Raw genomic sequence first — 13,188 nt, forward strand, 5'->3', positions numbered from 1 at the left:
GACTGTGTCGACCTCTTCGTTGAAAGGAAAACCTCATTTGACATTTTAGGGACCAAGTGGCAGTAGCATTGAATTGCATGCGGCGAATACGTTGGGTCAGGCAAAACGTTATGATTCGATGCAACAAGGCCTGTAATGAACGTGCCAGCCTAAGATATGTTGATGCCAAAAAAAAAACTACGCATCATCAGGTTAGACGGTTTCGCAATTAGTGTTGTGTGCTTCACATCATCGCCTTGGTTCCAGAATAACTGTGCACGATATTCACGGAGTTACGTGCATGACATGGAAACATTGGGAGGGAGGGTGGTGACAGTGTGGGTTGTCATACACAAGCTGCTGTTCGGCACTTGCTGATGCAAATGGCCACGTGGGTGGTGGTTTATATATATATTTGGTCGAGACGATGGAGACACACAAAGCTTAGTAACGTTTCCTCAAATTCAACCAACACAAAGCTTTTATGGACGTCACGTTTCTCTCTCCCCCCCCCCCCCCCCCCCCCCGACGTTTCATCCTGTTCAACAAAATGGCTTCCATTTTACGTTCTCTCTTCAGGTACAGATCATAGCAAGGGCATCAAAACCTGGAATTACGTATACAACCCTACCAAGGATCTCCGTGAGGTAGGAACTGCCGACAAGCCTGAGGTAGGCCTCAACGGCCTTGGAGGTGAGCGTGTTCTGACGCAGCACGTTATCTGGGTCCGTACCTTCCACCTCGCCCCACACCATGTCTGCTAGGAACGGCTAGGAAAGAAAGGAGGGGGAGAGACGTCAGATTTGGAGATGGAATATAAAACAGCTAGGCCACATTTATGACCAGAACTCCTCACTCTACATGCTTTGTTGGACCCATTCATTGAGCACAATGGAAGTTACAGACACCACCACATTTGAACCCAAAACCTTAAGGTCCACGACATTTGTCATATTTGAAACAAACGCCTTCCAATTGATCTATTTCATGATGTGCTTTAGGTGCAGCTTGTGCCCACCTTGATGTGCCCGCCAGCATGCAGCAGACGTACAAGGGAGCGGGCGAGTTCATCCTTGGTCCTCACGTTCAGGCCTGGCTCGAGTACACGACACAGAGGCAGTGCTCCCGCACTCAGAAAATCCATCAGGCCCTTGTACCGCTCCGTAGGCAGGATGCCCAGTGACCGGTGCCGCCATTTTATGCGCAGTGTGATGGCTGCAGTGGTGACGTCACCGGTTTGTGATTGGCTCAGCGGATACCATCGTTCGACAAAGGTCCTCTCACCGGGACCCTCCACAGCGATCGTCACAGAGCCTAAGTGACTGTTTTTCTTTCTTGAAGACTTCCTCCTTCTCTTCTTTTGCACATCATTGTCATCATGTTCCTTTGTTTTATTCTCGATCTGCACCTTCATCGTTCCCTGCAGTATTTCGGTCTTCCTTCTCCTTCTTCTCCTCCAGCGTCGACGTTTTTCCCGCACGAGTTTGACGGTGATGCCACGAACAGCACCCATTTCGGAATACTCAAAGTGTGCGCCCCAGAACACCATGCCGGAGCCCTCGGCACCAGCCGTCTCCTTTCTCTCTGTGCTGCCGTCCACGTCCACCTGGCAGCTGTAGATGCCTTTTCCGGGTAGACCCTTCGCCTCCAAGACCCACAACTTGAGCTCGTGCTGGATACGTTGGGAGTTGGTGCCCTGATGATAAACAAACAGTAAATGAACTTGGCCCGATTAAGGAATAATATTTAGCATTTGGAGAGAAACAATATAACAAAACATGCATGCCAATGGCAACTGGAATTGTTGCAACAGGGATTTGATGGGTGAAAAATGGTTTCCTGATGTACAGTGACATTCAAACTCGATCAATTATTCCTTCTCTTTCAACAAATCAACTCTCAAACACAACATTTTACCAACCGGTCCCCAAACCAAACATTTCTCCACAACAAGTGTGAAGGATTCATTGTCCACAGATCTGTTGTCATGATTTTGGGATTCTGGATTTCAAGGGACTATGGCATGCATAGTCGATCTTTCTGTTCCCACAGAGTGGTTGGTCCATTGTTCATCCCCCATGGGGTGGTTGGTCCATTGTTCGTCCCCCATGGGGTGGTTGGTCCATCGTTCCTCCCCCATGGGGTGGTTGGTCCATTGTTCGTCCCCCATGGGGTGGTTGGTCCATATTTCGGACCGTACAGGGTGGGTGGTCCATTGTTCGGTCCGCACGGGGTGGTTGGTCCATTGTTTGGTCCGCACAGGGTGGTTGATCTATTGTTTGGCCACCATGGGGTGAAAGGTTCATTGTTCGGTCCACATGGGGTGGTTGGTCCATTGTTCAGCACCCACGGGATAGTTGGCCCATTCTTCGTCCCCCACGGGATGATGGGTCAATCGTTCAGCCCCCACGTGATGGAGGTTTCATTCCTTGGCCCCCATGGGGTGGTTGGTTCATCGTTCATCCTTCACGGGGTGGATGGTTCATCGTTCATCCTTCACGGGGTGGATGGTTCATCGTTCAGTCCCCACGGTGTGGTGGTTTAATTGTTCACCCCCCAGGAGGTGCATGGTTCATCGTTTGCGTCTATATGGGACCAGATCTGTGGATGTTGAATTCATGACAAATAATGTGGAGAAATGTTTGTTTTCACGACCCATCTAATTCATTGCCGTATATGTTATGTTAACTGAGCAATTGTGAGAAATTAAATTGGTGTCTTGACCTTCAGGGTGATGGTGCTGGAAAATGAAATGGTGTTGCAAGTCAACGTTCAGTTTATGAAATATCTAATTTCCAAAATGTTCACATCCCTCTGGGAAAATATACTGTATGACTCATAACTAAAGTCAAAAGCTATTTGGAATCTGATTGTGTAATCAAAATTTTAAAAGTGGAATATTTACAGATGGACATTGAAATACATTGTGTTAAAACAATAGTCATATGTGTGTGTGTGTGTACATATATATATATACAGTACATTCAGAAAGTATTCAGACCCTTTCACTTTTTTCACATTTTGTTATGTTGCAGCCTTATGCTGAAATCATTTAAATTCATTTTTTCCCTCATCAATCTACACTCAATACCCCATAATGACAAAGAGAAAACAGGATTTTAGAAAGTTTTGCAAATTTATTAAAAAGAAAAAACTGAAATATCACATTTACATAAGTATTCATACCCTTTGCTATGACACTTGAAATTTAGCTCAGGTGCCTCCCATTTCTCTTGATCATCTTTGAGATGTTTCGCCACCTTTATTGGAGTCCACCTGTGGTAAATTCAATTGGTTGGACATGATTTGGAAAGGCACACACCTGTCTATATAAGGTCTCACAGCTGACAATGCATATCAGAGCAAAAACTAAGCCACGAGGTCGAAGGAACTGCCCGCAGAGCTCAGAGACAGGATTGTGTCGAGGCACAGATTTGGGGAAGCCTACAAAAAAAAATCTCTGCTGCATTGAAGGTTCCCAAGAGCACAGTGACCTCCATAATTCTTAAATGGAAGAAGTTTGGAACAATCAGGACTCTTCCTAGAGCTGAACACCCGGCTAAACTGAGCAATCGGGGGAGAAGGGCCTTGGTAAGAGAGGTGACCAAGAACCCGATGGTCACTCTGGCTGAGCTCCAGAGATCCTGTGTGGAGATGGGAGAAACTTCCAGAAGGACAACCACCACTGCAACACTCCACCGATCTGGGCTTTATGGCAGAGTGGCCAGACGGAAGCCTTTCCTCAGTGAAAGACACATGAAAGCCCGCTTGGAGTTTGCAAAAAAGCACCTAAAGGACTCTCAGACTGTGAGAAACAGGATTCTGTGGTCTGATGAAACCAAGATTGAACTGTTTGGCTTCCGTCTGGCCACTCTGCCATAAAGCCCAGATCGGTGGAGTGTTGCAGTGGTGGTTGTCCTTCTGGAAGTTTCTCCCATCTCCACACAGGATCTCTGGAGCTCAGCCAGAGTGACCATCGGGTTCTTGGTCACCTCTCTTACCAAGGCCCTTCTCCCCCGATTGCTCAGTTTGTCCGGGCGGCCAGCTCCAGGAAGAGTCCTGGTTGTTCCAAACTTCTTCCATTTAAGAATTATGGAGGCCACTGTGTTCTTGGGAGCCTTCAATGCAGCAGAGATTTTTTTTGTAGGCTTCCCCAGATCTGTGCCTCGACAAAATCCTGTCTCTGAGCTCTGCAGACAGTTCCTTCGACCTCATGGCCTGGTTTTTGCTCTGATATGCATTGTCAGCTGTGAGACCTTATACAGACAGGTGTGTGCCTTTCCAAAGCATGTCCAATCAATTGAATTTACCACAGGTGGACTCCAATCAAGGTGTAGAAACATCTCAAAAATGATCAAGAGAAATGGGAGGCACCTGAGCTAAATTTCAAGTGTCATAGCAAAGGGTCTGAATACTTATGTCGATGTGATATTTCAGTATTTTCTTTTTAATAAATCTGCAAAACTTTCTAAAATCCTGTTTTCTCTTTGTCATTATGGGGTATCGAGTGTAGATTGATGAGGGAAAAAATGAATTTAAATGATTTCAGCATAAGGCTGCAACATAACAAAATGTGAAAAAAGTGAAGGGGTCTGAATACTTTCTGAATGCACTCTGTATATATATATATGTTATTTTGAACTTATAGTGAAAGAGCAAAGCAACAATGGAGACAATAGGAAACATCTCACCATGTTTCCTCCAGGGTGGTTGTCCTGCTGAGAAGCATCTCGTGGACTTGACCCCCGATTCTTGGACACTTCTTGTAGAGTGTCGTACGAACCGGACAGCCTCTCATCTCTGCAGCAAAGAGACCTCCATGTTTCCAACATAGACATCCATGTCTACATACATGTCTTATCCATTGAGATTTTAGACTTTGTGGTAACCTCTTCAGCCATTTTGTTTAAAGAAAAACTAAAGTCAAATTTCAATAACTGAGAATTAAAACATATTTGTTAATGGTACTGGCCCTCATATGATAAATGAAGTTTGCTGTGAATGTCCTTTAACTGCATAACACCGTAAAGACTGCAAAGGTTTATCGGTGAAGTAAATCAACGGAAATGTAATTAGACGCTTTCAGAGTTGACTCAATCGTTTGTGGTTATATTATTATTTTATTTCTGGTAGTTGTGGGAACCAACAAATCTGAACCTATACACCACCAATGTGTGCAACAAAAATGCACATAACTCGAAATTGCATGACGATAAATATTTTTAGACCTCCGCATGTACTGTCTGCACCAAATTACTCTCCCGTCATAGTCAACGTGTGGCCCTGAATGGATTTCTCTCATCTCCCCTTCCCGTTCAGGCTGGAGTTCCCCAAGGCAGTGTTCTGGGCCCTGTGCTTTTTCTGGTCTTTATCAATGATCTCTCCGACTCTCTGGAAAATCCTCTCTATCTCTTTGCTGATGACTCCACTCTCTGCCGCTCCATTCCTCTTCCCTCAGATCGGCAGTCTGCAGCCTCCTCACTCTCTGCAGACCTGGACAAAATCACAGACTGGTCAAACAAGTGGAGCATGTCTTTCAATCCTGACAAATCTCACACTCTTACGATGTCTCTCCGAAAAGATCGACTGGACAACCCTCCCATCTACATTTTGAACAATCCTCTCAAGAAGTTCTGTCACTCAAGCTTTTGGGTCTCACTATCTGCCATGATCTTTCCTGGGAAAACCACATTTCCAAGCTGGCCTCCAAAGCCAGTCGCCGACTGGGCATCCTCCGTCGTGCGAAGTCCTTCCTTGGCACACCTGAGCTCCTCACCACATACAAGGCTTTCGTCCGCAGCTCAATGGAATACTGTTCTCCCCTCTGGGCTGGTGCTCCTGCCTCACACCTAGCTCGGCTTCATGCTGTTGAAACCAAAGCTTTCAGAATCATTGGAATCTCCTGCGATGAAGCTATCTCTGAGGGCCTTTCACTCACTCACCGCAGGCAGGTTGGTGATCTTTCTGTCTTCTACCGACTCCTCTCCGGCCTTGCTCCCCCAGCTCTGTTTGTGCTCTGTCCCCCAAATATTCCTACAGGACGCACAAGATCTGCCAGAAACACTCTTATGGTTAAACTGCCAAAATCAAGACTCTTTATTCACCTTCACTCTTTCATTCCTCTTTTCTCCCGCCTCTGGAAAAACTCCCCCACTCCCTTCAATCCCACTCCTCCCTCCAGGTCTTTACAACAGCTGTTCACCACCATCTCTTATCTTTCACCATCCAAAACCTTGATCTTTTCTACCCCCGTTAATACACCCCAAATCCACCTCTTGAATCTCCCACTTCATTCCTGAAATACCGAGTAGTGTTGACTGGTTTTATACCGTGTACCCCCTCCCCCCTCCCCCAGCCCTCTCCCTTCCACAGATCTACCGATGTCCCTGTTCCCTACTGTTGTTGTCCTTCCCTCTCTCTCCCCCTCTTGAGCTACATTTAAAGTACACTGCCCCCATGCCAAATAAATAAATAACATATCCTCCAGCGTGCCTTCGTGCTCTGCGATAACGTTATGCAGCGCCTGGAGATGGGATTTTTTTTTTTTTTTTTTTTTTTTTTGTATGCAGAATCGAGGCTCGTGAAAGAGCTGACATTTGCTTCACAAACAAATCAACCAGACAAACAAGATATATAAAAAGAGGAGCGGAAGACAAGAGAAGGGGAAGCACACAAACACTTGAGAGCACACAACATTTAAGAGCAGGGAGATGTGTGGGAGGGAGAGGGCTTGGGGGGAGGAGGCATGGGAAGGGGGGTGGGGGGGTGGGAGAAGTATAAAACACAAGGACACCAAGGACTTCCAGCACAGAAGTTGGTATTTCAAAAAAGTGGAATTGGGGTGAAATTAGCGGGATAGAAAAGATCAATGTTTTGGATGGGGGAAGATAAGAGATGGTGGTGAACAGCTGTTTTTAAAGACCTGGAGGGTGGAGTGGGATTGAAGAGAGTGAGGGAGTTTGTTCCAGAGGCGGGAGAAAAGAGGAATGAAGGAGTGGAAGGTGAGCAGAGAGTCTTGATTTTGGCAGTTTAACCATAAGAGGGTTGCAGGCAGATCTTGTGCGACCTGTAGGAATATTTGCGGGACAGAGCCCAGAGAGAGCTGGGGGGGCAAGGCCAGAGAGGAGTCGGTAGAATACGGAAAGCCTCACCAACCTGCCTGCGGTGAGTGAGTGAGTCCCTTGGAGGTAGCTTCATCGCGGGAGATTCCAATGATTCTGAACGCTTTGGTTTCAACAGCGTGAAGACGAGCTATACGAGGTGTGAGGCAGGAGAACCAGCCCAGAGGGGAGAGCAATATTCATTGAGCTGCGGATGAAAGCCTTGTATGTGGTGAGGAGCTCAGGTGTGCCAAGGAAGGACTTCGCACGACGGAGGATGCCCAGTCGGCGACTGGCTTTGGAGGCCAGCTTGGAAATGTGGTTTTCCCAGGAAAGATCATGGCAGATAGTGAGACCCAAAAGCTTGAGTGACAGAACTTCTTGGAGAGGATTATTCAGAAAGTGGATGGAGGGTTGCCCAGTCGGTCTTTTCAGAGAGACATCGTAAGAGTGTGAGATTTGTCAGGATTGAAAGACATGTTCCACTTGTTTGCCCAGTCTGTGATTTTGTCAGGGTCTGCAGAGAGTGAGGAGGCTGCAGACTGCCAATCTGAGGGATGAAGAATGGAGCGACAGAGAGTAGAGTCATCAGCAAAGAGATAGAGAGGATTTTCAAGAGAGTCAGGGAGATCATTGATGAAGACCAGAAAAAGCACAGGGCCCAGAACACTGCCTTGGGGAACTCCAGCCTGAACAGGAAGAGGAGATGAGAGAAACCCATTCAGGGCCACACGTTGACTACGACTGGAGAGGAAGTCCGCCAGCCATGCGTGGAGATTTCCATGGATACCAAAAGAGGAGCGTTTGGTGAGCAGAGCGGGGTGCCAGACCGTATCGAAGGCACGTGATATGTCAAGGGAGACAGCTCTAATTTCCTGTTTGGCATTGAGGACCTCCATCCATTGTTGAGAAAGCAGAAGCAGCAATAGGAAAGGAAGTGTACAATAGATCGAAGAATCGAAGATAACTCAGTTCTGAGGGAATATGTTCCTAATTTAATATTTAAGGAGTTCGCTGGAACATCCATTGACAGCATAATATCAGGGACCCACGGAAATTCTGCATAATCTGCAATGTCACTTCACGTCCTCAACCCCTTTCTTCTTCAAATCCTCAACTCCCACCCCCACCCACCCCATTCCCACCCCAAATCCTCAAACCCCCCGTCCCAACTCTTTGTCCCCTTATGTTCTTTCCAAACGTTATTGTTGCTGTTGTTGTTGAATTTCCAGATGCTATGGATTGTTGTGAAGAGGCATGAGGATGTACGAGGAAGTGGGACAGTGACGTAGCGAGAGATGCCATCTTGTAAGAATCTCAGAATGGTATCTAGACATTGTGCTCCACAACTTTATTGTCCAGACGTGGTTGACTTCCGTGCCACCCGTGAATCTTACTCTGTTCGATTTTGCTTCTGGTGTTCCTTATGTCATTGAATTTTAAATCGCTGTGAGGTGATTTTATTTGTTGTTTCTGAAGGGAATGTTAGTCTCTGTCTCTTATGGTATTTGGTTAATAACTATAAAGTATTTATTGGTATTTGGTTTACTAGGGCGTGCCCGTACATGGTGCAAAAAAACATGCGTGCAAACAACAACAACAACAAAAAACTTTGAAACCACGTGGCAGTAACGACCACAGAACCCCCCCCTCTATTTACATGAAATGGTTTGGTCCATTCGCAAAGCCAAAGCGAACGGCTTGCGAGTACGGTAGAACCCCCCCCTCTATTTACATGAAATGGTTTGGTCCATTCGCAAAGCCAAAGCGAACGGTTGGTAAATAAATCGCCATAGCTCGGTAACTACTTCTCCGATTAATATGAAACCTTGAAAAGGCACATCCTCAGGTCCCCAGCAATATACCTGGCAAGTTTCAAGTATATCGGACCCGTGGTTGTCGAGAAACAGCGGTCACAGACAAACAAACACACAGACACACACACAGAGATTACTGGAATTATAGATAGACTAGGGCGTGCCCGTACGTGGGTGCAAAAAAACATGCGTGCAAACAACAACAACAAAAAAAAACTTTGAAACCATGTGGCAGTAACGACCACAGAACCCCCCCCCCCTCTATTTACATGAAATGGTTTGGTCCATTCGCAAAGCCAAAGCGAACGGCTTGCGAGTACGGTAGAACCCCCCCCCCCTCTATTTACATGAAATGGTTTGGTCCATTCGCAAAGCCAAAGCGAACGGCTTGCGAGTACGGTGACCATACCTTGGGAACCACTTGTCCGATTAATTTCAAACCTTGAAAAGGCACATCCTCAGGTCCCCAGCAATATATCTGGCAAGTTTCAATTAGATCGGACCCGTGGTTGTCGAGAAACAGCGGTCACAGACAAACAAACACACAGACACACAGACACACAGACACACAGACACACACACACACACACACACACACACACAGAGATTACTGGAATTATAGATAGATAACTACAGACTTGGCATTTAATATGGAATTTTTTTTTCTTTCTTGACTTGGGTTTACTTTCTGAACTCAGTATATCAATCTGGTGAGTTTATTGTACCCTTCGGTGATGTCTTTGTTGAAAGAACCATGTCACTGATTGTCTTTCGCAGCAAGAAGTCAATAACAGGATTATATCACAGGTGGCGTGACAAAATGTAAGGACAGGTACATTTGACGATTGGCTTCACAATCGGATATATAAGGGTTGTTGCGTTCTGTATTAGTGGAAAACAACTGCTGCACGTCTACAAAAGTTATTGCCGCTTCCTCTGGAGATGGTCCGTCAACTCGACAATGCTGTTTGTCATGGAGTGGTGGCTTTACGAAATTCTGGCATGAAACAGCGTGCTATTGCTCGGCAGTATGGCATCACTCAAGGTCAGGTGTCAAAGATCCTGAAACGAAATGCTCAGAGGGGTGTCCCTACTCCGATACCGAGGCCAGGACATCCACGCAGAACCACAAGGAGAGATGATCGCCAGCTGCACCGTTTAGTCCGCAATGACCGTACCAAGTCAGCTAATCGGCTTAGGGCTGAGTGGCAGCAACTGACAAATGTGCCTGTATCCAGAAGGCTAGTCAACCAACGACTGGTTCAAGCAGGCTATCGTGCCAGGCATCCCCTGAGAAAGCCACGCCTGACCAGACAACACAGCCAGCGCCGATTGCAGTGGGCCAGAGAGCACCGTCAATGGCAGCCAGGACACTGGAATCACGTGACCTTCCGTGACGAGTCTAGATTTCTGGTCTATCTTCAAGATGGCCGTGTCCGAGTGCGCAGACAAGTGCATGAAGCCCACAACGAAGATTGTATAGTGCCAAGAGTCCAAGCTGGAGGTGGTGGGGTGACCGTTTGGGCTGCTTTTCATGCAGGGGGCAAAACTGACCTGGTTGATCTGAATGGAAACCTGAACCAGTTCAAGTACAGTGTCATTCTGGAAGAAACATTGCTTCCATTTGCTCGTGCAGCCTTTCAAGGAAACTTTGTCTTCCAAGATGACAATGCACGGCCTCATCGTGCTCGCATGATCCAACACTTTCTTGCTGACCGTGGTGTAGAGCATATGGAGTGGCCTGCCATGTCCCCGGATATGAATCCGATAGAGAAATTGTGGGCAGAATTAACGCGTCAAATCGACAACTTGGACCAGCAGCCTGCCTCTGTGCGTGAATTGCAGCAGGCTATTTTCACTGCGTGGCAAGCGATTCCTGTCCAAACCTTGGCAAATCTCGTGAACAGCATGCCTCGACGTGTACGTGCTCTCCTGAATGCTCGTGGGGGTTACACGAAGTACTGAACTGTAATTTTACTGTCCGTAATCCCAGTCATAATTTAGCTTTTGTTTTTGTTGAAAACAAATTTGGCTAATGTGCAAAATAAAGAGATACTTCTGGAAAACGTAAAGAAGTTTAACACAGTACTGTCCGTGAATTGAGTTCGATCTCAGCTCACATCACTTTCAAGGATCAATTTATTTGCTTCTAAATGTCAAATGTGGTTTTTGTTTCTTTTAAAGGTCACATTAACAAAATCTAGAATAATTTCAACATAATTCCAATGAACTTTTGGTTCAAAGTCAACTTGAAAAGTAAGTTCACCCCCACAAAAAATATATTCCATATTAAATGCCAAGTCTGTAGTTATCCTTGTGTTCATCCATGGGATGCCCATCCCATCCTTCACCTTTGTATGGGGGACATGGCACTTGACATCATTAAGCATGGGATTATGTAGCATGCAGTTTCTTTTTGTCAACCTTGACTCCCATGTTGTATATCTTCGAATTCGCATGTACCTGCATGCTGTGAACAAGGCAATTATTCCTGACAAATATTCACACCTGACAAATATTCACCTGACAAATACTACCTGCTCCTATGGCTCTACTGCTTTTAGTAAGTTGGACCTACAACAAAGTTACCTCCAGGTTCCCCTTGACATATGGCGCTTTTCCACTACGGTACCGTACCATACTGTACTGTAACCAAAATCCGTTTTTTCGTTTTTCCATTGCCAAGCAAACCGTACCGTACCTAAGTACCCGTGCTAAATTTGGTTCCTGCTATGGATAGGTACCAAGCGAGCCGAACCCGGACCTATGGGTGGAGCTAGCAATACTGCAGACCGTTTTGGGCGTTTTCTTTTCGTCACTTCAGATAACTCCGCCAATTTTCACGGTTCTGTTGTGTGATGGAAAAACGACACAGGGATTACCATACCGTACCGAACCGTACTGTACAGTGCCGTACCGTACCGTTCTGTGCAATGGAAAAGCGCCATAAGACAGCAGGGACCTCATGGGTTTCCTTACTCATACTGGAGTTTTTCATTACACCGGTATGTTGTTTGGACAAAGTTCCGCACCCAGCTGTTTTCAAAAGATTATGTCAATCATCTTCACTGGCATCCCAGTCTTGTACTTTTTCGTACATGACTGTGTGGTACATGGTCCCAACACCTCAATGCATGATTAACGCTTGCTTTAAATGTTCCAAAACGTCACCCAGCATAACTTAACAATGAATGGCGACAAATGTGTTTTTGCAGTGTCTGAATTAGAATTTGTGTGATTTAGGCTGTCACCCTATGGGATTTCCCCTCTCCAGTCCAATGTGGAAGCGATTCACTGCATCCCTGACCTTCAATCTGCTTCTTAGCTTGCATCCTTCTTAGCATGACAGCCTGCTACATAGGTTCTTGCCACCTGCAACTGGGAATTTGTGCCATCACTGCACCGTTACGTCCGGTTCTTCAGGAAGCCTCCTGGAACTGGCCCTGCGGCCTGTCAAGCGGATCTATGCATGTGGGAAACTCAGCCAACTAGAGCCCCTCTTCTGTTGCATTTTTACATCAAAAGTGCCATGTTGGTCAATTGTGATGCCTCAGTGATGGCATTGAGAGCTGTTCTGTCCCAGGTGCAGGGTGGCATGGAGAAAACCATAGCTTGTACTCCCATGCTTTGAGCCTCATGGAGCAGAAATATTCCGTGCGAGAGAGAGGGAGTTGTTGACTTGCATCTGGGCATGTGAACACTAGCATCTGGGCCTGTATGACTGGGCCTTTACCCTCAAAATATCACAAGGCGATCATGGCATTGATGTCCACATCAGGCACGGACACAAGCCACTCCGATTGTACAGATGGTCAGACTGGCTCCAGCAGTGGAATTTCCAGCTGCAGTTGACCGCGGGACATCACAATAGCATTGCAGACATTCTATCCAAATCAGGTATGGCTGCTGACACCAGTTTTGAGCCAGAGGACTCAGAGGAGGGTCTGATACAACTGTTGCATGGTGTGGTGTCCCTCCATGATGTGGTGTCCCTTCCAGCTCCAACAGGCATCAAAATAGGACTCTCTTCTCTGCAACCTGCATTCTTACATGAAAGAGGGCTGGCCAGCCCGAGTAGCAGACAAACTGATACTGTTTTTCAGGGTCAAAGACGAGCTATCTTGTTGGAATGATTTCTGTGCCGCACGAGGACAGTGCACAGTGATACCAAGTATACTGTGCGTACAGGTGCGAAACATGGCTCACGAGGGTCACCTGGATGTTGTCAAGCTCAAACAGTGTTGGCGTGACCAGGTGTGGTGGCCCGGTATCGACAATGACATTGGAACATT

At 46.5% G+C, this 13,188-nt stretch overlaps 1 protein-coding gene across 2 annotated transcripts in view; it reads right to left on the reverse strand.

Annotated features, from left to right (window-relative positions):
- LOC137432808 (disabled homolog 2-interacting protein-like) overlaps positions 1-13,188 on the reverse strand; it is a 43,433-nt gene that overhangs the window by 15,782 nt on the left and 14,463 nt on the right. For both annotated transcript variants that reach the window (XM_068125034.2, XM_078783642.1), the window contains exons 3-5: positions 4,671-4,779; positions 998-1,675; positions 611-749 (exon numbers count right to left, since the gene is read on the reverse strand). In XM_068125034.2, the coding sequence (XP_067981135.2) occupies positions 611-749; positions 998-1,675; positions 4,671-4,779 (926 nt within the window). The remainder of the gene's footprint in view (positions 1-610; positions 750-997; positions 1,676-4,670; positions 4,780-13,188) is intronic.

Source organism: Myxine glutinosa, chromosome 8 (assembly GCF_964187855.1).
Source record: "Myxine glutinosa chromosome 8, kmMyxGlut1.1, whole genome shotgun sequence".
NCBI classification, from domain to species: domain Eukaryota; kingdom Metazoa; phylum Chordata; class Myxini; order Myxiniformes; family Myxinidae; genus Myxine; species Myxine glutinosa.